The sequence below is a fragment of the Ceratotherium simum genome, chromosome 8 (assembly GCF_057802395.1).
Source record: "Ceratotherium simum simum isolate JZ-2026a chromosome 8, ASM5780239v1, whole genome shotgun sequence".
NCBI classification, from domain to species: Eukaryota; Metazoa; Chordata; class Mammalia; order Perissodactyla; family Rhinocerotidae; genus Ceratotherium; species Ceratotherium simum.
Window position 1 is genome coordinate 5,565,838 of NC_141907.1, and position 24,352 is coordinate 5,590,189.

At 52.4% G+C, this 24,352-nt stretch overlaps 1 protein-coding gene across 1 annotated transcript; it reads right to left on the reverse strand.

Annotated features, from left to right (window-relative positions):
- Nucleotides 1-705: 705 nt before the first annotated feature.
- LOC147916381 (uncharacterized) lies at nt 706-24,006 on the reverse strand. The gene is made up of 11 exons (XM_087434741.1): nt 23,994-24,006; nt 23,493-23,653; nt 20,552-20,631; nt 19,438-19,561; nt 16,690-16,816; nt 14,514-14,572; nt 10,919-11,027; nt 6,581-6,784; nt 5,841-5,932; nt 3,208-3,337; nt 706-892 (listed from the first exon to the last, which is right to left on the reverse strand). The coding sequence occupies exons 1-11, from the start codon at nt 24,004-24,006 to the stop codon at nt 888-890; spliced, it is 1,104 nt and encodes a 367-aa protein (XP_087290867.1). The 3' UTR covers nt 706-887.
- Between the last annotated feature and the right edge of the window lie 346 nt (nt 24,007-24,352).

Below are 24,352 nucleotides of genomic sequence, written 5' to 3' on the forward strand. Positions count from 1 at the left end.
CAACTACAGCACACATTTCCCCGCCCAGGGCTCTCTGGCCTCCTGTGCCCACTCTGCCACCCCCACGGCAGGCTGGAAGGACAGGGAATTAACCCCTCCCAGAAGCCATCCTCCAGCTTGATTGAAAGCAGCTGGTGGATGAATAGCCCAGCTCCCTCGCCATTGGGTGGGCTGCTCTCAGGCTCATGTCCTCCACCGGCTCCAGATGGCCCCAGGGGTTAGCTGCAGTTGCCCTCGGTGGTTTCTTGGTTTCATGGCTGTCTTCTCTTCCCTGTCTCACTGCCCCAATCTGCTACCTGGGATCACCTCCCAAAAAACTCACTTGCACGCAAATCCTGATTTCAGGGTCGGCTTCTGGGGGACTCAGAGAAGCTGACTATGTTAGTCGATCTTCACCCCACCCTTGGAGGCTGACGGGCAGCGACTGTGCTTATAATTCAGTAGAGGAAACCAAAGCGTGCCTGAGTCATAGACACTGACCACGAGAGGGAGGTGGGGGCACCCCCAGGGCTGCTCGGCCCGTGTTCTCTGTGAGAGCAGGTGTGCGCTTGGACTCTCTGTGGATGTCAAACGCGGAAAGACAGACGCCCTCTACCCGAATCTTCCCAAATCAAAGCTGCTCAACTCTTAGCCCACGGGAGGAATACTTACAGGGTGGATGCCCTGCTGAACCCCAGACACAAAAGACAGGTTGAGTCTGTTGCGTGAATGCAAACACACACACACGATTTATTTCTCCTCGCTCAGAAGAGCCGTCCTGTCCGTCCTGGAAGGCCCTGAGATCTTCCATCCTGTCTCCACTGAAAGAGATGCCTCCATGGAAGCTGACCTCAGCACTTCTGGGAGATGTCCTGGGGTCCCCGTTGGTGCAGAGGTGGGGCGGCGCTTTATGCTGCAGGGTTGGGAAGGGAGAGCAGAACAATTGACTGCGAGGAAGAAGCTGATGGAGCCCAAGGGCTGTTTCAGATGCGAGCACAGACCATACTCGCTCTTCATTTACTTGCTCTCATCTCAAACACTTCTGGAGACCTACTATGCACGGGGCCCGGGACAGAGAATTCAGAGGCTCGCCCCAGGATGGCTGGATCACACCAACAGCGTGTGCCACCCCTCTGAGACTCGGAGCTCTGTGAGGTCAAAAAACGTCTCCTCTACTCTCTGGATTCCCAGCACCGAGCCCATGGTCTGCACTCAGAAGAGGTCTTCTGGATGGAGTGAGCTGAGTGAGCGGGCCGGAGCGGGTGCTGCAGGCAGCAGAGAGTGGCAGGAGCAGAGGAGGAGCTGAGCCGGCAGAATTGCTTTGTGGACCTTACTAGATGCCAGATGCATTTGTAATTTTGGAGCCAATGATCAATAAATGCTTTCTGAAAACCACGCTTCCTTCACATTATACTGTCCAGGCATCAGGTCCAACGCCTCCATCATGCCCTCCTTGGGAAGAACACTCGTGTGAACAGGCCTGGACGTTAGCCCGCCCCCACAGCACCCTTCCTCTGCTCCCCAGAGCTGCCGGTGTCATAGCTGCAGTAAATGGATCCGATTTGCAAGATAAGAAAGAGGCCACGCCAAGGAAGAGAGAGCTGGGGCCGGTGGGTTTATCAACACCAAAGAACGTGCCTCCCACCTGCCTCCGCATCCAGTGAGGACCCAAGTCTGTGAAATCCTCCTTCCTCAGGAGCCCTCGAGCCCGGTCCCCTCTCTCTAATCGCACTTAGACTATGTAAGTGTAACAATTCACATGGAAGTCATGCAGGGCAAATGCTCTCACTCAGGAGGGGCAGGGGAGGGTAGGGGGTCTCCAAGTTTCCGAAACAGCAGGACCTACTCCACACCTCTCACTGCCAGGGCCCTTGGCTTGAGGCTTCCCTGTTTAAGGGAGCAGGGATGCTCCACCCTATGACCGGGTGTGGTGTGTTCAGGCGTGACTGCTCCATCGTGATGGTGAAACCCTGGTGTCCCCTCCTGAGTGTGCATCCGCAGGGGACCGGTGTGCCAGGGTCTGCTACACCACACCAGGTAGAGGTGAAACTAGGGGAGCTACACGCGCAGACGGGAGAGATTTCTAAGAGGTGTACAGAACTGCACCCCGAGAACGACGTGCATAGTGTGTCCCATTCATAGAAGACAGACAAGCTGTTGACGGACGGGTCTGCCTGTTTCTCATCTGCACAGTGCTGGCCGCTGGCCTGTAATGTGCCAGTGAGGCTGTACCAGGTCTGGAAACACTGAAATCTGCCAGACTGGTTGGTAAACAGCCATTGCCCAAGGGCCCCCCAAATACCCAAGACCCCACCCCCTAATCCAGCAGGGGGCCCGAGGACCCTGTGCCAAGGCCATGGCCAGCCAGTGTTCCAAGAAGTTCCAGGTGTTAATGATTTTTACTATTACACCATTCACAGATACAGAGAAAAACGCCTGGCAGGGAGGAGATGCACAAAGATGTGAACAGTACAAACTTCTAGGGAGGGGAGGGGCTTAGGGGGTCGGTAGGAGGTAAAGGGGAATGTTCACGTTTTATGTTCCTCCAAACGGTCATGTTTAAAGATTTTACAATGAAACAGTATGCATGGATTTTTCTTTACAGACAAGGGTATTTGTACCAGAACTGCACAGGGCACACCGTCTACTTGCTATACACCCTCACCCTGCGTGTCCACACCTCCCTGCCTGCTGTGCCTGTGCCCCTTCTCTGCCTAAGGAGTTTGTGACTGTCCCCCTGGGCCCAGCTGAAATGCCCCTTCCTCTGTCAAGTCCTTCCAGAAGCCCACCTCCCACAGGTAAGGAATTGCCTCCCACCTGAGTGCCTACAACATCTTGTCCGTGGAGGGCAGCCCCCCTCAGGATACTGCGCCCCGACAGTCTAGTGACCGAGGGTCTGTCTACCTGACTAGAGCTTGAGGCCAGGGGCTGCGTGATCTCTCCATGCCCTGGCGGTGCCCAGCTCAGGGCCTGGCCCCCAGTGGGCACTGCATGTGGGATAATGAGGATCACTGTGCATCTCCACATCCCCCAGCACCCAGCACAGGGCCTGGAGAACATGTGCTGCACGTAGGGACATGTGCTGAGTGAAGAGGTGAGGGACATGCAGGCACGAATGAGTGAACGGACAGGACTCTCCTGGGGCCTGCGTTGTACGGACCAGTGAGCAGGGAGCTCGCGTGTGGCACGGGGGAGGGGAGAGGGACTGCCCTAGACAGGCGGGCTCACCCGTGTCCATGACTTGCAGGCCGAAGTGGGACAGCATCACCATCATGTTCAGGTTCTCAAACTCCTTCTCCAGAAGGACCCCATAGGCCTTCAGGCCGGCCAGCTCCGCCTCCAGCCTCTGCTGCTGGTTCTGAAAGGAACGCTAGGTGTTCATGGCCTGCTAGCCCTCGGCTGGGAGGAAGGCACTCCAATGGAATGAATGAGTGAGGGAGGGAATGAACAAAGAAGTGAAAAAGTACATAAATATGTATATAAGTAAATAAGAAAGTAAATGAACAAATAAGTACATAAAAAATTAAAAGTAAAATTAAAAAATTAAGTCAATAAGTAAATTAAAAAATACCAAGTAAATAAATAAATAAGTAAACAATTAAACAAAGAGGGTCTTGCAGCTGCTCTTGCAGGGGACATACAGAATCCACGAACACCCTCAATCTCTCCTCTGCTCCAGGAAGTAGAAGAGCCGCCCCATCGACACAGCCCCACTTGTTAAAATCCCACCACTTCCCCTGGACCCTTTACACCACTCAATACCTTAGTCACCCTCCCGCACGCCGGGAGGCGTCCCTGACTCATTTTCTAGGCCTGGGAACTGAGGTTCACAGGTCGGGGGCAGTCAGTGACCACACAGCTGGGCCTGATTTCCGAGCTGGCCCTTCTCAGGTTTCTGTCTGGGGGCCCCACAACAGAAATCAGGCCCAGGCCAGGGAAGGTGGGGGCAGCCCCAGGGCGAGGGCCGTGTGTGCAGGGAGGCTCCCAGGGCTCCAGTGCGTGCAGACAGGGTGCCGTATGCCAGGACCCCAGACCCTCCCGACATCCCTGGGAGGTGGGCAGATGTGCTTCCTCTAGAGACGTAGACTGGGAGCTCAGTGAGCCACCTCGCTGAGAAGGTCCTGGACAGGAAGGGGTGCCGCCCCCCAGTGGTGCACACCCTCCTTGCCACCCAGGCTGCTGACCCAGGAGCCCTGACAGGGCTGTTTCCAGGGAGCTGTGTCACGTGGGTCATCGCATGATGGCTTTGGATCACTGGGGTGCTTCCTTTCCTATTTCTTTAAACATTCACTGCTCTCCAGAGCTCTTTAAAGCTGCAGGGAAAGGCATTAAGCCACACCCAAAGGAAACAGGAATTGCAATGGAACTTTGGGGTGCACAAAAGTCTGGGATGAAGGGCCTGCTGGAGGGAGTTGGAGGGGACAGCCCCCAGAGGGCAATGCTGTAATCGTGATCAAAGGTGATACCTGTCGGTGCCAGGTACCCTGCCAGCTACCCTTCTAGGTCCTCCACGTGGATTAGCTCCTTTTATCTCTCCTACTACCCTACGGGGCAGATCCTACTGTTAACCCGCTGACTCACGGACAGACTGATAACCAGGGAGGTGAAGGAATGGAGACAGGCGCCCGCGGCACAGCGCTGAGCGCGGAGCCCGACTCCAGCCCCTCGAGCCTGTGCTCCCGAACCACGACAGCCGCCGCCTCCTGCCCGGACCTCTTTAGGGCTGTGCTTGTTAAGTAAGCACTGTACTTCTAGGAATCCTTCCCACCGGAGCTCAAGCACGAGCGCCAAGACAGACGAGAATGTTCAGCACTGTGTTGTTTATAACATAATAACCGGATGCAACCAAAGTGGTTCATCCACGTGACAGAATATTATGCAGCACGAGAGGTACTTCATAAAAGGAGCTTGAGGGAGCCGCGAAAATGCTTACTATGTAACGGAGTAGAAACCATGGAGCATAAACGGTGTGGTTTCTCATTCCAGTTATTTCTCTGTCTCTCTCTCTCCTTCTTTCTACCTACCTACCTATCTCTAAGTATAGAGCTAGATATACTTATTTAGATAAATACATAGATAAATAATATACGAATATATTTAACTATATAAATAGATAGGTTTAGATATTTATGGAAAATAAGACTAGAAGATGCTACAGTGAAATGTTAACGAAGCTTCTCTTACAATTGGATTTAAATTTTATTCACATACTCTTCTGAAATTTCAAAATTTTCTTCAATGAATGTAAGTTAATTTTATAATCAGAATAAAATAACACATTTAAAAATTGTGACTTCATGCATAGTTTCACCTCATTTTCTTCTCTTTGCTTTCATTAAATAGGTACCACCCATTGATGCACAAATTTACGCATCCTTGCCACTGAGGAGCACTCACGGTCTACCACCAGGCAACCCTCCTTGGGGTGTGGGGTCCAGACCACCTACACACAACAGGACACGTGTGAGGATACTCACTGACCCTGAGCTGTGGGCATGGGGAGCTGGGGCCCACTGGGGCCCCACCCTGAGGGGAACGGGCTGGAACATGCGGTGGGTGCAGCTGCCAGTGAGAAGTAACAGGCCCAGCGCCATGTGGCCACGAGAAAGAGCGCCAAGCGTTGAGTGAAAAGAGCACACAGCACAGGAAGGCTCCCAGCACACTTTCTGCACATCAAACACAGTGACGAAACACTCTATTTCATAAGGACACGGAGGGTGGGGAGGCGGGTGGCACTGCGGCTGGTGACTTGTTATTTCACATGGACCACGTGGTCTTCATCCTTCACTCCTCGACACCACGGGCAGGGGCCCTGGGCTGAGCAGTGGGCTGCAGAGACCATGCCCCCCGGGACGCCTCACCTGCAATTCCACCAGCTGCCTCTGCAGGGCCTCCTGCTCTGCCTGAGCTCTTTCTAGAGTCTTCTGCAGCTCTCTGAGCTCAAATTCCTTGACTGAGAGGAAAAGCGAGAGAAAGTCTTCATTTTCTGTTCTTTTTCATCAAAAACCTCCCTTCCCTTTGAACTGTGCCTCACACAGGCGACAGCAGGGACCCCAATGTGTCCAGGTCGTCCTCAAAATCCTTTTCAATAGAGTTTAGTCCTTTCTCTGATAACATAAAGGACATCTGTCCACTGGGGAAAGCGTGGCAGATACAGAGAGGAATAAAGACAAACATAACACCCTTCTCTTGCCTCCTAGAGATGACTACCATTAACATCTGCCTGGATTTACATATGTGTAATTTTACATAGCTGAGATTGCTGGGAAGTTGTGAAGAGCAGTGGTCTTGGAACCCCATGGCCTGGGTTTAAATCTCAGCTCGGCCACTCACTAGCTGTGCAACCATGGGCAAGTTACTTAACCTCTCTGTGCTGCACTTTCCTCATCTTTAAAGGGAGGTGATATTATTACTGACCTCACAGTACTTTTATGAGCATTAAACCAGGTAACTGGTATAAAGGGCTTAGAGCTGTGCTGGCTCATCGAAGCCCTCGGTTATCTCCCATCTGACTATTAGTTTTACTTATTGTTATTCCCCTAGGATTACGAAAGCCTAGATCAGCAGCGTTACCTGGGAGTTGCTAAACTTGACTACTCACTTTTCAGAAGTTTGAAGATAAACTCTTGCAGGAAACACAAGTCAAGGGAAGCGAAACTGTTCTCTGGACTCAGGCCTCCGAGTGGAAGTGAATCAGGGCTCTCGGCTTCCTCCTCTGAGTCCCCTTTGCTCAAATTCTGACCCTCCTCTTCCTCCAGAGTTCCCAGATGCTTCAAGCACTCGGCGGAATCTTTCTCAAATTCCCCTAAAAACGAAAGAAATCCCAGCGGAGGTCGGCCCCAGGAGCATAAAATGAGCAGCTCCTCCAGGCCTGGCCCTCTGTCCAGATGTGGGCAAGCCAGTCCCTGTGCCGGGTCCCCAGCCCCTGCTCTGGGTCCCCGGTCCCGCTCCAAGTCCCCAGTCCCTGCTCCGGGTCCCCAGTCCTGCTCCGGGTCCCCAGTTCTGCTCTGGGTCCCCGGTCCCTGCTCCGGGTCCCCAGTCCTGCTCTGGGTCCCCGGTCCTGCTCCGGGTCCCCAGTCCTGCTCCGGGTCCCCGGTTCTGCTCTGGGTCCCCGGTCCCTGCTCCAGGTCCCTGTTCTGCTCTAGGTCCCCAGTCCCTGTGCCGGGTCCCTGGTCCCTGTGCTGGGTCCCCAGTCCTGCACTGGGTCCCTAGTCCTGCACTGGGTCCCTGGTCCAGGGGGCAGACAGACATACAAGCAGGATGCACTGGGCCCAGTGCCGGGTGGAGGGCAGCAGGGGAGGCCTCCTGGAGGAAGGGGTCCTTGACTGAGATGGGTATTTTTTTCCTAACAGCTTCATTGAGATCTAATTCACATACCTTACAATTTACCCACTTAAAGTGTACAATTCAAAGGTTTTCAGTATATTCAGATATGTGAAACCATCACCAGTGTCAATTTTAGAACGTATTTGTCATCCCAAAAAGAAACCTGGTAGCCTTTAGCCATCACCTCCTAACCTGCTTCATCTCCCCAGCCCCGGGCAACCACTAACCTGCTCTCTGTCTCTATAGAGTCTCCTGTTCTGGACGTTTCATATACTTGGAATCCTACACTAAGTGGTCCTCTGTGACTGTTTTTTTTCTAACTTACCACGTTTTCAAGGTCCCTCCACGTTGTAGCATGCATCAGTACTTCATCCCTTTTCATGGATGAATAGTATTCCACTGTCTGACCACATTGCATTTATCCTTCATCAGTTGGTGGACGTTTGGGTTGTTCCCACTCCGGGGCTATTGTGAATACTGCCACTATGCACATTCATACACAAGTTTTTGCGTGGACATACATTTTCAGTTCTCTTGGGAATACACCCAGGAGTGGAATTGCTGGGTCACACGGAAACAGCTTTTGAGAGACTACCAGACTGTTTTCCAAAGCAGCTACACCATTTGACACTCCCGGCAGCAGTGGATTGGGGCTGCGATTCCTCCCCATCCTCACCAACACTTGCTATTATCTGTCTTTTTGACGGGTTTTTGAAGGATGAACAGGAGTGAGACTGGGCACAAAGGTGGGAAGTTCACTCCAAGAGAAGGGCAGCTGGAGGGGAAAAACAGGAACCATGAGCAGTTTGAGATTCCTGGAAAGGAGGGCGGGAGGTAGGGACTTGCCCAGACGCCGCAGCCTCCAAGCTCATGATAATAATGGTGGGCACCCAGAAGGTGCCGCACGGCGGGAGGCTGTCACACGGCTAACTCATTTAATCCTACAACGGCCCTGGGAGGCGGGTGCTAGTACCCCATTCCTGCACTTGAGGAGAAGGCGGCACTGGGTGGAGACTCTGCCCAAGATAATAAAGGCAGTAAGACGCGGAGCAGGGATTCAAACTCAGGCCCTTCAGGGTGACAGGGCACAGCCCACCTAAGACGTCACCAAGGCAGACACGCCTGGCGGCCTCTCCACGGAAAGGAGACATCAAATGTTAAAATGCTGGAACCTCCTATGGAGGCAGAACGCACATGGGTGGCTGCCCAGGAATGCGGGGTGACTGCTAACAGACACGGGCTCCTGTCTGGGGTGAGGAAAATGTTCTAAACTTAACCATAATCATGGCTACACATATCTGTGAACACACTGAAAACCACTCTCCGTGGGTGAGTTTTACGGTATGTGAATTAGATCTCAGCAACGCTGTTATAAGAAAGAGCTCTGGACCTTGCTCCCCGATCTGCTCTGTACCCTGGCTTTGCTGAGAGGACGTGGAGACTGGGGATGGGGCAGCTCAGGTTCTCCTGGGACGGTGACGGTGGGGGCAGGTGATTCCCAGGTTCATGCCCCACCTCGGGGGAGCCCAGGCAACAAGAGCCACGTGAGACCTGGGTACCTGCGCCCCGAAGAGATGCGAGGCCAACACTCCGTCCCGTCAGGACTAAGCCTCCGAGACTGCAGCTGCCCAAAGCCCTGCTTCCCACAACATTGCAGCAATAAAGGCAGGAATGGAAAAGCTCTCAAGAGCCTGACCGCCAACGTAAAATTTGTAGGCAGTTTAGAGGGAAAATGTAGCGAGGGTTGCCCACGCCTGTTTCCTTTTAAATACTGCAAAAGTTACACTGGATCACAGCCACATGCATCTGCAACTTCACATCTCCCTGCACGTGGTTTTATAGATTTTGAAATCAGCCTGAATCGTCTCCAGCAGGTAATTTACACGGTAAGATGCTGGGCACCGGAGCACACGGGTTCTACTCACTGCAGTAATAAGATGCATTTTTGTCTTCATTGCCATCATTCACCTAAACAAGACATCACTGAAAACGGTTTATTTCCTTTCAAACATCAAATGTGAGCCTTCTGTCCATCTGTGCATTCCTCCATCAAATGGTTATTGCATATCTACTATGGGCCAGGGATGTGTCCTGAACCACACAGCCCCTTCCCTCCAGGAGGGCAGACCAGTGTACGTTTGTGTCTGTGTGTCTGTGTCTATGTGTGTGTGTGTCTGTGTCTCTGTGCGTGTGTGTGTGTGTCTGTGTGTGTATCTGTCTGTGTGTCTCTGTGTGCGTGTGTGTCTGTGTCTCCGCGTGTGTGTGTCTGTGTCTCCGTGTGTGTGTGCGCGCACACGCATGCACCTGTGTGTTGCGGGGTGGTGGTGACAGTAGCAGGGGATGATAACTACTAAGCAAAGCATACATGCGGGAGCCTCAGGAGGCCGGAGGAGGCCCCCCACTCAAGTCTGGGATCAGGAAAGACGTCCTGGGGGAGGTGATGTCTCAGCCGCACCAGGCCTGCACAAGGCCCTGATGTGCCTCCTCAGAAGAGCCCTGCGAGGTGGGCAATTTCATCCTCACTTTGCAGAAGAGGTAATGGAAGCCCAGAGAGGTTAACTAACTGGTCCCGGGCCACTCAGCTAGCACGATGCAGAGCAGGGGCTTAAGTCAGTTCTATTTCTGGTTTAACAACATTAAAGAATAGATGGAAAAAAGTCACCCCATAGTCCAGCAGTGGACATAACTGTTTCCATTCTTGCAGGATCTTTTCCAGCCCCACAGCACCCTGCGATTTTATGTAGTTGTCATCACTGGGGGGCAGGCCTGTTTCTACGGGTCTCGTTTCACTTGAACGCAAGACATTTTAACACGAGGTTGTTTGTATTAACCCATATACTTGAGTTTCCTTGGGACAGAGCTCTGTCTTATTCTTTCTGTGTCCCCAGCCCCTGGCTCAGTGCCTGGGATGGAATATGTGCTCAAGAATTACTTGTTGACCATATTCATTCACTCATTCATTCATTCATTCATTCAGAAAATCCACATCAAGCGCTGGCCATGAGTGCCAGCCATGCCTCTAGGCCCCAGGGATCCTGCAGTGAATAAAAAAGGCAAAAATCCCCAAACACGAGGGGCTTATATTCTGGTGGGAGAGGGCAAACAACAACAATGTAAATGGGCAAATGAAAGAGGCTGGTAGAAGACGAAGGATTGATGGAGAGAAATAAAGCCGGGGAAGACGGGGAGGGCAGAAGGTGTGCAGCTGTGCCCAGAGGGCCCAGGGTGCCCTCCGGGGACGGCGGCAGTCAAGGAAGGCCTGGGTGAAGAAGGGAGTGAGCCCTGCAGTGACTGGGCACAGGGCGCTGGGCAGAGGGAACGCGGTGTCCAGGCCCCCACCCTCTGGAGTCCAGGAGGCAGCGGGCTCCAGGGACACGGAGGCCCCCGAGGGGCGGGGCTGGAGCAGGTGGCCTTGTCGACTAGGAGGCGAATGTACATGTGTTCTCTGGACCCACTCCCCCACACACTCACCTGGCATTAGAGCATTCGATTAGATCCCGTCTTAACAGTAAATTTAAACAACAAGGCGCCTGTGTCTGTGGGTTGGCGAGCCCCAGTGCAGGGGGAGTCGAGGCCTGCGTCTGCAGCGCAGAGCAGAGCAGCGGCTGGTTACCTGTGAGGTTCTGCAGGTGCTGCTTCCCCAGCAGGTGTTCCTTCTTGTTATGCAGAGAACTGAAGAACTGCTTGCATGTCCTACAGTACAGATCATTGTTCTCATCCCCCTGTGGACAGAATGACGTCTGGTGACAGGGAGGAGGCCCGGGGACCAGGCCTTCTCCAAATGTAAAAGTAGCCTGAAGGGGCCTATGGACTTCATGTGGGCCGGCCGGGTCTGCCAGTCCCTTTCCACCTGTGAAATCACTTGCCGATTTGAGGCTTTTCCCAGCACAGCTGAGAATTTCAACTCATCCCAAGACCCCTGAGAAAGTGCTAGGTATGTGGCAAAGAGGGTACAACAGGGAGCTTTGGAGAATTGAAGGTGGTGTTGGAGAGAGCCCACAACCAACTCTGGGTCTCGCTTATTTTCAAAGAGTTTGCTTTGAAATCCTAAACCAAAAGGAACTCTACGACTAAATGACAAGGATGTGTCCTTTATCAAAATACATATGCACTAACCCATAGGTGCTTGTATATCCACGGCAAATTTCTGGAAGATGTACTAGAAACTGGTCGTGGTGGGCGTCTGATGCAGAGGTGGGGTGGGGGATGTGAGGGACTGGGGCTCTGGCCTGTGAGCAGGACCCATTTCTCACTGTAAGCCTCTGCATACTGTTTGCATTTTTTTTTACCATGCATATACAGTATTTTTTGCCTATATATTATTTTTTAAATGAAAAATCTAGTTAATTAAAAACATACATAGCTGTATGCATTTGCTTCCATTTATTAGTTCAGAGATGTAAAAACTCCCTAAGGTCTGACAGGAAATGGTTCCTGATACAGACTTGATATGTTTCTCCCCGAGAGCCGGCCAGGAAGTGACCACGCTCAGCAGACTCTGCTGCTCACCTTTTCTCGGGAATTCTCTCCCTTACCGGGGAGGAGCCCTGTCAGCCCAGAGATGTGCCCCGACCTAGAAGAAGTCGTGCGATTTCTCCCACACCCGCCGTGAGCCTTTGCTCTACCTCTCACTAAATGAGCAGAGGGACCCCGCCAAGAGATGGCAGCGAGGGAGCCCCCAGGGCTGGGGGAGCTCCAGGGAGAGGAAGCTGGGGGAGGGCTGAGCAGCGAGGCAGGAGGACTGCCCGAGAGCCCCGCATCGGGAGGGAACTCATGGAGGGGAGAGGGGTCTGCGGTGCCAACACCACCGAGAAAGCGCCCCTGAATGCCCACCGTGGCCAGCGCTGAGACGTCACAGTGAACGGCCAAACCGCCCATATGCCTCGACAAAAAGTACAGTGCTCTCATTTTTGCTTAAAGAACTATCATCGTCGTGCAATTAATCGTGATAATCCATGATGGAAGGTGTAAGCCTTTTAGGTTTGGTGACCTTTTGAACAATTATGGAAGGGACCCAAACTCATTCAGATAATCCCTACTACACACTCTTTTGCAACCTGAAGCCAAGATTATGACCCACTATGGAGAGAAAACGAATCACAATGTGCCCAAGATAAAATATCAAAGAAACAAAACATAACCAGGAACCATTTACCCTATAGAGCTCTCAATAAAAATGCAAGGTCTTCACCTACTAGAATCAACTCATGTTTTCCTTCAAATTCAACCAGGAGCAATTGAACTTCACTGGGCCCAGGCACTGAGCTACCAGCCATTGGCCTCATGGCTTCATGCCCCTTCGTTACTGGGTAAAGCAGGGCAGCTACACAAGGAGTGTGATACATGGTGCCACCTACATGGTGGACAGAGAAATAAGACATGAAACAATAATAGCAGCTAATGTTTTTCCAGGGCCTGTTAGGAGCCAGGCACTGGACGCTGTATGAATGTCAGCTCTGACAGCCATTCACAATCGTGCTCTGAGCCTCATGTTATTATAAGGAAAGCCAGCCTCAGACTTCAAGGCGCTCATCCAGGATCAAGGATGGGTAAGGAAGAAAGGCAATGTTCCGGAACAGCATGCCACTGCTGGCACCCCTCCATGGCGGGTGGGGGACATCATGGGTACAGGAGCCTGGACAGGGAGATGGAGGCCAGGTCATGGAAGGCCTTACCATGTAGGCAATGGGGAGTCCGCACAGGCTCTGGGGAGAGGAGGGATGGGTTGGTGGGAGAGTAGCTGGCTGCGCAGAGCAGATCGTTCAGGGGGAGGGACTCTGGCCCCAGTGTCCAGCCTAGGCCACAAGGGACGGAGCTTTCGGGCCGACGATGGACTCAGGAAGTCCGTTCCCTCTAAGTCCTCAAACCATTTTCTAATGATAAAAGGTGATATACTTAAAACAACTTTTCAAGTTATTATAAATGCACGCTGAAAGTAATAGAAAAGGGAGTGTAAAGTGAAAAGTAAAAGGTACCCGACATCGTGTCCTACTCATTGTAGGGAGGTTTCTTGTGTAGTCTTCCAGAAAATTTCATCGTAAACACTTCTATCTGCCCCCAAAAATTCATTTTCAGTTAGTCTTTGCTTGTTAATTGAATATATATTTCATTTTCAATTAAAACTCAAAGGGGAAACACCTACAAATTACATTCCAGCTCCTGCCATCTGACGAACCCAGTCCCCAGTGCCCTGTCCTCGCCCCCATACGCACACCGTCTGCTCCAGGCATCCTGAACTGCTCACAGGTCCCCAAACACCCTATGCTGCCTCCCGCCTCCGGGCCTTTGCACGTCCTGTTTCCTCCGTCTAGAGCACCCGCTTTGCTTCACTTCCGTCTGCCTCCACTGTCCAGCATTTCCTCTGGGAATTTTCGATTGATTCGTTAAGAGTCATCTCAGAATCGCCTGCCCTGTGAGGAACTCACCCAGACAGCCTTGGGGGCTCCTCCTCACCGTGTGCACGCCTCCATCACAGCGGATTCCTGCCGTTATCTGTCTTGCATTTGCCAGTTTCCCCTGGACGTGGGGCCACGCTTTACCCATCTCTGCATCCTCAGAGCCTGGTCTTGTGCCTCCCACAGAGCTGAGCTCAATACACACTTATCCAAGGAGCACGAAAGAAAGGCCTCCACGAGGGACTGATGTATGAGCCACACTCCAGGAATAAAGTCCTGTGCCTAAACGCAGCCATTTCCTGTGGCTGCTGTGACCAATTACCACCAACTTGGCGATTTAAAACAACAGAAATTTATTCTCTCATAGTTCTGGAGACCAGAAGTCCAAAATCAGTCTGACTGGGCCAAAATTAAGGTGCTGGCAGCGCCATGCTCCCTCTGGAAGCTCTAGGAAGAATCTATCCCCTGCCTCTTCTAGCCTCTTCTAGTGGCTGACGGCATTCCTTGGCTTGTGGCTGCAACACTCCAATCTCTGCCTCTGTGGTCACACTGCCTTCTTCTCTTCTGTGTCAAGTCTCCCTCTTGTAAGCACACTTGTGACTGCATAATCCCCCCATTTCAAAATCCTTAACTTAATCACTTCCTCAAAGAGCCCCCACCCTGTTGTCATCTAAGGTACAGTCACAGGTCCCAGAGATTACGACCTAGATATCTTTTGGGAGAGAACATTTTTCACTCTCCCACACCATATGAGGATGATTACTTTAACCACCCCCCCCCAGCCACCGCCCTCCCCGCTCCAAAAGTACTTACATCAATTGCTGAGAAGTCAAGGCCCTCGCTCTCACATCCACTTCCCGGTGCACCTGTCCCTGATGGAGAAACAAATGGCATCACTTAAAGTATTTGTCTCAGAAAAGGGCTCAGCCTGATTGATTTTGGGGGGGCACATCAACTCGAGGGGCAGAAGCATCTCCAGGTTTCCTGCTGGAGGAACAGCGCTTGATTCCAGCTGCTCAGTTTCAACTGAGGTCTGCAAATCCCTGTAAACCGAGAGGGAACACCAGGTCCTCTGACTTATAAACACCTGGCCAGGTACGGAAGGAAGATTAGAGAGAAAGAAGGAAAAAGGAAAACAGTTCAGTTTTTATTAGCATGACAGATTCAAGCGATATTTAAAAAAACTGTTTACTATACTCTCATAGTAAACTTTTAAAAATTACAATGTTTCAAATAAGGCAGTAAGACATCTTATTTGTTTGTTTAAAAACCAAGCTCTGTTGGAGGGGCGTTTCTTTGTAATGCACCAGCTTTTCATGGGGCGACAATCCATAAACAACCACAAACGTAAGAAGGCCACAGGACTCCGGCATGACTGAAGGATTAAGCAAGATGAGGTGTTTTCTGCTAAGTCTGACAAACGGCCTTTTAAGGGAGGAAAACATGAGCAGAGAATGACAGCTGCTCTCAGGGGCCCCTTGGCCCAAGGTCTCAGGCGCAGGCTGCTTAGCTCTGACATTCGTGCCAAGGACCAGAGGCCTTGCAGCTCCCTCAGAACCATCGGAGGCCCCACTATGCTTGATGGGATGAGTGTATCTGCTAATTCTTTTAGGCTAGACCAGTTTTGCAATTGATTATTTTTATCTGCAGGTGCTTGACTGAAAACAAATGTTAGGTGGAAAACCAAAAAGTACAATGGGCTAGAGTGGAGCTGCCTGTGGACCAACTTGGCCCTCTGCCTGTTTTTGTAAATAAAGTTTTATTGGCACACAGCCACGCCCATTTGTGTACACACTGTCTATGGCTGCTTTCTTGCTACAATCATAGAGTTGAGTGGTTGTGACAGAGACCACATGGCCCACAAAGCCTAAAATATTTACTACCTAGCCCTTTACATAAGTTTGCTGACCCCTGCTCTGGAGGAAGCTGGGGTAGGGGGCTCATGCCCCAGAGCAGAGAGGGGGGTACCAAGTATGAACACGGACCGAATTCTCGCCATGGACTGGGCACTGAGCACCAAGGTCCCTGTGGTTTATCTCACTTGATCTGCACCAAGCCCTTTGCAGAAGGTCGTATTACAGCCCCATTTTTCATATGAGGAAACTGAGGCAGAGTGCTTTAATGATTTGTGCAAGGTCACAGAGTCAGTACATGGCAGAGCCAGGATGTGAACCCCAGCATTTGGACTGAGCCCTGAGCCCACACCCTGACCACTAGGGAGGCCAGGCCCAGGTGGGAGCAAGAAGCAGCAGTGTGGAGGACCAGCGGGCTCTGCCGGGGTGTCCTGGGATGCTGGTCAGCTCCCAGCATGGAGAGCGCGGGAAGAACACTCACGATGGACGGTGGGTGGACCCCGCACCACTGATGCGGCTGCCCGATGCTGCCCTGTGGGCATGTGCCCCACGGAGGAGACTGGCACCAAGGGTGGCCCAAGATAGCCCCGTGAGTGTGCATGTCAAACACACGCCCGGGGGGCACCGTGATTGACAAGAATTCCAGTAAGGATGAAAAAGAAGATGAACGGCAAGTGCCCTCCCTGGTAAAGGCAGGCACGGTAAGTAGAAGATAGACGGGAGTTCCCTTCTCTGCTTTAGGCTGGGATTCCCAGGGGAGGACTCGGAGACAAGGATTTTGGTGTGAGTGGTTTTTCTGGGCGGTGATCCCAGGAAACGCTGGTAGGGGCGTGGGGAAGTGAGCCTGGGAAGGTAAAAAAGGGAGTATGGGGGCCCTTGCTGAGCAGGGGCCACTACAGTCAACGGGGCGCAGTCCCACCTGGAGCCTCTAGGTGGCGTGTGGAACACACCTCAGTGATGTCAGAGCGGGGCTGGGGTCTTTATCCCCCAACTCCCGTGTGCGCTGGATTACGGATGCTCAGCGTGTCAACTCCCAGCAACTTGCTGTGCCTCAGGGTGGGCAACGCCGGGGCCCGCGGTAGGCCGCCGTTGGCACGAGGGGAAGCTCCAGCCCACCCCCGCCAGGCCCCACTCACCGCACAGCGCCTGCGCCTTGTGCGCTGCCCGCCTCCGCAGGAAGGCTCGGTAAGCCTCGGAGCTCTGGTAGGCCTGCAGCTCGCGGATGTAGCGCTGCTTGTCCTCATCCGCCTCGTAAATATACCTCTGGAAGCAGGAGCACAGCGATTCTGAGACTCTCCTGATCTGCGAGGCGGGGTTGGCCTCTTGTCTAGATTGCTTTGGATTCACTAGGACGGTCCCGAGAAGCTACTGCCCGGCTCCTGCTTGCACACCTCCAGGGATGGCGACCTCACTACCTACCAGCAAGTTCATTCCTTGTTTGAATGACGCTGACAGTACAGAAGGTTTTCCTTCTAATCCACTGGGATCCGCCTCCCTGTGACTTTCACTATTCTGCCACGTGTGGTCTGATGACTGCAGACGAGGGTAGCACTATCAGCTCCCTCTCGAGGGACACTATACTTCTATTCAGTTATCCCTGATGCAAACGTCAGTGCTTTACCTGTGCAGGGTCCTGCCTGGGCTGGGCACTCGTGATAAAAAGAGGAATCAGACCCAGCCCGAAGCTGCTGTGCTCCCTCCACCAGTCACAACCGCCTCACTTTTCCTCCCCGGCAAAGCTTCCTTATCCTTCAAGACCCATCGCACAACAGTCACCTCCTCGATAATCTTTCTCTGATGCCCCCAGGCTGGGTGAGACACTCCCACACTGGGTTAGGTGCCTCCTGGGGCCCCCAGCCCCTGGTACAGACCGCTCCCAGGCACCCCTCACCCTGGATGGCATGTGCCCACTTCGGGGAACCCGACCCCCTAGACCGTGAGCTCCTGAAGGCAGGGACTTGGACTCATCTCCAGCCACAGAGGCTGGCGCCGGGCTGGGGTAACCCAGGGACAACTGGAGGGGGGGGGCAAAAGTTCCCCCTAAGAATACTTGTCGGATAATTAATATTCACAGTGATTATTTACTTTATGGACCTGGTACTTTGAAATAATAATCTTTCTAAGTAAAAATAATTTGTAAAAGCATTGATGTGTTGGGCTGGTGCTGGTACACTGGAGCTGCCAGTCCCTCGATGGCCTCTTCCTCAGGCTTCTGGACACTCTTTCCACCTGGCGTGTGGCGCACGGCCTCTGTCCCATTCCTGCAGGGACCTGAGGCCCACCAAGGGGACAGCTGACAATGGTGTAAGGAGGGATCTTACAACTATGCTTTGCAGGACCCTCGGGCACGGCAGCTGGGGCAGGGAGAGGGGGAAGGATTTCTGAAACTGTGAAAAGAGCTCAGAGACTCCCTAAAGCTTTAGGTCAGCGGTTTTGCCTCTTGCTGTCCCATAAGAGCTGCCCTGTGCTTTGCAAATGCCATGCTTGTGTGCAAAGCCAACTGTCATCTTGTCTCAGCCGCTGAGACTGGAACGTTAGGGGCTTAAGTCACCATAAGAGGTGGGGCCTCACCCTAACCTTTGTCACCCAACTTAACCACAGGAGCTGTGCTCTGATCTGCTGGACATGTTCGCGTGTGTGCAAGTGCGCGTGAGTGCGTGTGTGGGGGCTGCTTCTCCCCCACTCCCGATATTTCTCTCTGTATGGAGGGAGCTCCATTAGCTTAACCCTGCTGGCCTCTCCGGCACCACCCTCCCCTCCACGGTGGCAGGAGGGGCTTGTCTGAGTGGCAAACTGGGAGCCAGAACCAGAGATGCTCGGCGGAGCCCCTTCTTCTCTCCTCCCCCTGAGATCTGCCGCCTGGCAGAGAGCAGGGGCTCTAGTCTGCTCTTGCCCACGTGGTCAGGGGCCTGCCCTGACCAGGACAGCCAGGAGTTGTCCAGTTGTCTGACAGACTACTGGATCTATTTCCCAATTGATTGCAAACCTGGGTAGGAAGGAGAGGGGTGTTATTAATTGATACTCCCCCAAATTAGCATTTCTCTGTAATAGTTGATTTGAACCAAGGGTTTTCTATGGCCCAAACAAGTTAAAAGTACAGAGGTTAAAGAAGTTCATCTCAGGGTCTTTGCATTTGACCCAAAGAAATGACATTCTGGAGGCAGGGGGCTGTTCTGGGGTGAGACTTACTTAGAAGGGGTATGGGAGGACTTCTTGAAGGAGGTGTTGTTGGAGCAGGCATGGCTTGATCAGTGTGGCTGAAATGAACAGTGGAGGGGAGGGAGTGTTGGATATGCATGCTGTGCTAAAAGGGCTTTGGCTGTGTCCCATAAGTTGGTGTTTCCTCCTGTGACCCCCAGAACACACTTCCGTGGGAGGTGAACAGGTGCTCTGTGAGAAAGGGGTTCCATGGTAGAATTAGTTTGAGAATCCCTCACACTGGAGACGACACTCAGAGACTCTCAGGCCCCTGAAGGGCTCTGCTCTGTCTCTCCCTCCACGGCCCCACTCCAGGAGAGCATGGACTGCATCTGAAATATCTTTTAAGTGAACAAAATTACATTAAATGCTCCAAAAACTTCCTGCAGGGGGAAAAGTCTATTTCACTTAATTTATGGCAGCGTTTCCTAAACTTATGAGACAACTTGCCCGTGTTTCACGGATTAGCCATTCTGCCTAGCATGGTTTGGGAGACGGTGGATGCCAAAGGCGACAGTGAACCAGTAATTGTTTTAAGGGGTGGGTAACAGGCACCTCATGCCTGCATTCCAGAAAGTTCCTTTGGTTCCAGTGTGAAAAGATGGAGCAGGAGGGAACAGACCCTAAGGGAGGCTGCAGATGGCTGGGCCCACTTCTCTCCTCATTCTACGCAGAAAGGGACTTACCTGCTTTTTCTCTTGAGACAGCTGAGCCCACTGGGCGGCCAGCATCTTTGTGATTTCCGTAAAAGGCAGATCTGGGTGCTCAGCTCTCAGCTGGCTTCTCTGCTCGTTTAGGAAGATCACGTACCTGTGCCAGGAACGGAACAAACACAACAGCTCTGAGCAACCAGCTGGGAGGGGAGGCACCCGGGCCCAGGGCACATATTTCCATTTTCTGGTTTTCATAAAAATAAACAGTCATGAGTTTGACCATATTTTTCAATCTAACCAGAGAAATGGAGGTTAATTTAAGAGGGGAAAATGCTTGAATGGCTAGTTTATCCAGAGATCGATGAAAGACCAAGGAGCCAGAAGAGGGTTCCTGTGGGAGGGGCAGGAGGCACATGAAGACAGGGTGGGCAAGGCACTTAACCCCTCTGAGCCTCAGTTTCCTCCTCTGTGAAATGGACATGATGCCACCTGCTCACAGGTGTTATGTGGCCTACGTGCTCCAGCTACAGGCCCTCCCACCCTCCTGATCAAGAAGGATTCGTGTCAAGGGAGAGGGAGAGAGGCTGTGGGCGTTGGAGTGAGACAAACCAGTCTTGGGTCCAAAAGGCCTGTCCACAGGAATTACAGGGAAAAGACCCTCACTCTTAGAAATGTGGGAACCCTGAGGATAAAGAGAAAAGCTTCCAGAGGAGCAAGGTGACCTTGAGAGCAGTGGGAAGTGACAGGCATGGACCACTCTTGTGCAGCCCAAGATGCCAGGGACAAGGGACAAGGTCTTAGGGCACTGGGAGGGGCGTTTCGAGCCTCGATGAAGGTTAACCAGCTCGCAGAGGCCCTGGAGCACCCACTCTACAAGCCTGGAAGGGACACCAGACCCGTGGGCCCCACAGTCACCCCCTTTCCTGTCTGTGGAGCAAGCCCAGCTCCCCTGTCCTCTCCTCTGAGCATAGATCCTTATTATAGCTGACACAACTAAACAACCGATCCTCAGCCTGTGTGCTGTGAGGCCCCCTAACAATCCAGGGCCCTGAAAAATGGATAAAAGCTGAGACAGGCCCAAGGCCACACCAGGCACAACACAGTTAAAGGTTACCTTAACCCCGGTCAGGTCATCGGCCCATCTTACCCTGTCGTAGGAGCGCGGGGAACAGAAAGGTCCCTCGGGGGTTTCCTTTTCTTGCCCTTGGGCCAACCCCCTCTCCTTTTCTGAAAGAGAAATACCACAGAGGGAAACCTCGATGGTCAATAATGATTTACCACGTTTGTGTCACGGTCATCAACAATATCGACAGTATACTAGTGTCCTCTCCGTGCATCACCCATGCAGTCTCTAACCTCCTAGCAACCCTGCAGGGTAGCGTGATCATCCCTGAAGATGGGGGAACTGAGGGGTGGAGAGATGCAGTCACTGCCCCAGGGTCCCTGGCAGGTGTGGGAGCCAGATGTTCCCTCCCATTGTGTGACCACTGAATAATGGTCATCGAGTGCAATCAAGAAAGCAATCTGAGGCTTAGATAACCAGGTTTCCAGGGGGATGGGGCCAGCCTCGGCACTGGGGGACAGGGGGCAGAGGGTTAACATCTGAGCCTGACTGGCGCCCAGCATGGGTTCACATCTCAGCTATGCCACTTACCTGCCATGTGGCCTCAGGCAAATTAGTAACATCCCTGTGCCTCAGTTTCCCCCCCTTGTAGAATGGGGATCATAATAGCCCTTACCTTGTGGATTGCAGTGAGGATTAAATGTGTTCATATTCATGTAATTCTTAGAACAGAGCCAGGCACCCAGTAAGCGCTCACTAAGTGCAGGCTGCTATTATCGAGTACAGAACCCTCTCCTCCTGAAGCCAGCTCTTGGGAGGGAAACCCATTGATCGCATTCCTTGGTTCATGGGCAGTGCCTGAGCCCTTCCTGTCACCAGGGCCCTGTGCCACACTCAGAGGCTAGAGGGCTGACTCAGACACAGGCCCTGCCCTCAACAGCTCACAGTCTTATGGCAGAGGCTGACTTGTATATAAACAGTCACAACAGTTCATTACAGGGGTGAGGGGTTACAGCATGATAGCCTGCACACCCTTGCATTCAGGGCTCATTTTCAAAGGTTCCTAAACGAAACACACGTGTGTGCCATAATGGTAGAGAGTAATCAAAATGGGGCCTTAAAACCTCTATTTCAGCTTTCCAGTTTTCAGAGCCCCCTCCCAGATATGGCCATTTCAGCCTTCCCAGGGCCAGGACATACAAAGCTGGTCAATGGCTCAGCAGGCCTGCAGGGTGAGGCTCTGGCACTGCCACAACCAGACCAGATGTGCTGGGGACCACAGGACAGAGGAGGTCAGGGCAGCACCTGGCTGCAGGGGCTTAAGGAGCAGGAGGGCAGAGCTCAGGCCAGGCAGAGGCCAAGAGGCAGGCAGAGTAGTAGCCAGGGTGTGTTAATGAGACAGTGCCGCAGAGCAAGGTGCCAGGCATGCAACAGGTGCACAATAATGACACTCTCTCTCGTTGACTCCTGTGCATACACTGTGCTGACCCCTGAAGTCTGAAAGTGAAGGACAATTCTTTCAGGACCCTGGAGAGCTCCTGGCCCCCAGGTGGGCTCTGATTTCATGTAATAAACACCAAAAGCAACCACCATTTCTACAGTTGAGTTCACCGGGGCTTTCCAACGCACATGCTCCTGAATGTGAAGCTCACATTCCCCATCAAAGCCAAAACCTCCACCCCACACCACAGCAAGATGCTCAGAAAGATGAGGTCACTTGGCCACTCAGTGGCAGTGCCAACCTGGAGCCGGGAGCACACCGTGGCTTCTGTTGGTGCTGTGCCTCCCGAGGCAGGCCCCACAGCTGCCTGAGGTCCAGTGGGACGTGGGCCAGGTCCCCTCTGTCTCGCATCCCAGTGGCCACCCCCTCCTCCTGCTCAGCTCCTCTGCTGTAGCACAGAGGGGAAGTTGTTTGTTTCTTTTAAATTAGAGGAAATATTTTAATGTACTTTATTGTTCTTCTCTATATTCTAGTATCATAAGTCAAGAATCAAAATAAACGTGCTGATCATTTTACCGCCATCCTTGGCCCTTTGTTTCAGCTTCTTTATCAAAAGAAAACCCTTCCTGAGTGTTTCCTTAGTTTGCCCAGAAACCATAGTTACCGAGACAAAGGCACTTGGGAAGGCTGCAGGGACATTTCTCTCTGAACCCTTTTGTTCTTGCTGAATTTCTCACACAGGATTTATACCAAATTGACTCTGCCCTGGATAGAGCCACGTACACAGGGAGCTGATCATGAGCGCAGGGTGTTACTACGTGGAGAACATCTCCCACACGCTTGAGGACATCAGTTAAAAAGGAAAAGCAGAAGCAGAACGTGACTGGGCAAGCAAAGGCTGATTAGAAAGCTGTAGCTAGCAGCAGAGCAGAAAACCAGCTGACGGCAAAATTCAAGGGGAAAAAATCCTTTCTGACAAGATTCTTGACCAACACAGACCTTTCACGTTCAAATTGCAACAAACAGTGAATTTTGAATATTTGGTTTTATAAACAGAATTTTCTTTTACAAAGAAAACCTCCTCTGGGAGTCAGCACGAGGTGGCACAGCTGGGATTCCGATGCTTACCTGTCTGCCTCCAAAGCGCCCCCGCTTCCCACTTAGCCCCCACTGTGCCCTCCACTCCACTCCTCACCGTTGCTTTCCCCACGCAGAACATGGATCGGGGCTGCCCCCCAGGTGACAACAGCTCACCTCACCCCAGAATCTTCACCAGCAACCTCAAGTCTCCTGGAGTGTTTAGGCTCAGCATCCAGACTCTCTGAGCTCAAATCCTGCTCTGCCATTTACTGTGTGAACCTGGGCAAGTTCCTTGACTTCTCTGTGCCTCAATTTCATCCCCATTGAAAAGTAGGGCTAAAAATACCAACCTCACAGGGTTGCGAGGGTTGGAAGACACAATGCACAGGAGTGCCCAGCCCAGAGCTCGGAGCACAGAACACGCTAACCACGCAGCTGTTATCACTCAGTTATGATGCCAGCACAGCACGTGAGGCACTCTGTGCCGGCCTGGACTACACTTGCCTTTGGCTCCTCCGTGTCCTGCTCCTTCGGGTCCCGCTCGGCCAGCACGGCTTGTTGCATGGGCAGAGATGCCAGGTCCCGGCAATGGGTCTGGATCACAGAGCTCCCTGGGGGCAGGCCTCCTGGCCCATCTGGAGATGGGAGAAGGAATTCTGCAGGCACTAAACCAGCAAGAAACGGCCTTAGAAGGTTAGAGATGTTGAAAACACCACATTTATATTTTCAGATGCTCACAGTGACAGCAAATGCCTGAAAACTGAGTTGGTGGTCACTTTTCCGGGGCACAAATATTAACCACACAGGGGCAGAGGGTGGCACACAGAATCAAATCACTCCCCGGTGAGCAGGCACAACTGAGGGCCCAGGCCTGTCCCTCACGCCCTGCTCTGTCAGACTTGGCTCATGGCCCCTTGCCCATAAAGCGTCACGGCTAAAAGTGTGGGCTCCAGGCCCGACCATCGGGTTCAGACCCCAGCTCACATCATTAGCAACACACTTCACCTGGGGGGACCATGGTTTCCTCTTCATGCAAGACTACTTCACAGGGTTGTTGAAAGGCCTATTCACACGACAGGTACTTACAGGACGCCTGCCGTGTGCTGGGCACACCAGACCTCGGTGCACAGAACACACGGAAATCCACTCCCTCCGGAGCTTACTTTCTAGGGGTGGAGGATTAAATTAGACCTAGTAGAGTCCTCAGAACAGCACTTAGTAGGCTCTCGGTAAATGTCACCACTATTTTAGTGGCATTTTAAACTGACATATTTGCAGAAATCTATCCCTTGAGAATGTTGAGAATGTCAACTGTGGTCATGTTATTCCCTGATGCCCCGTGAAGGAGCAGGATGGTCATTATG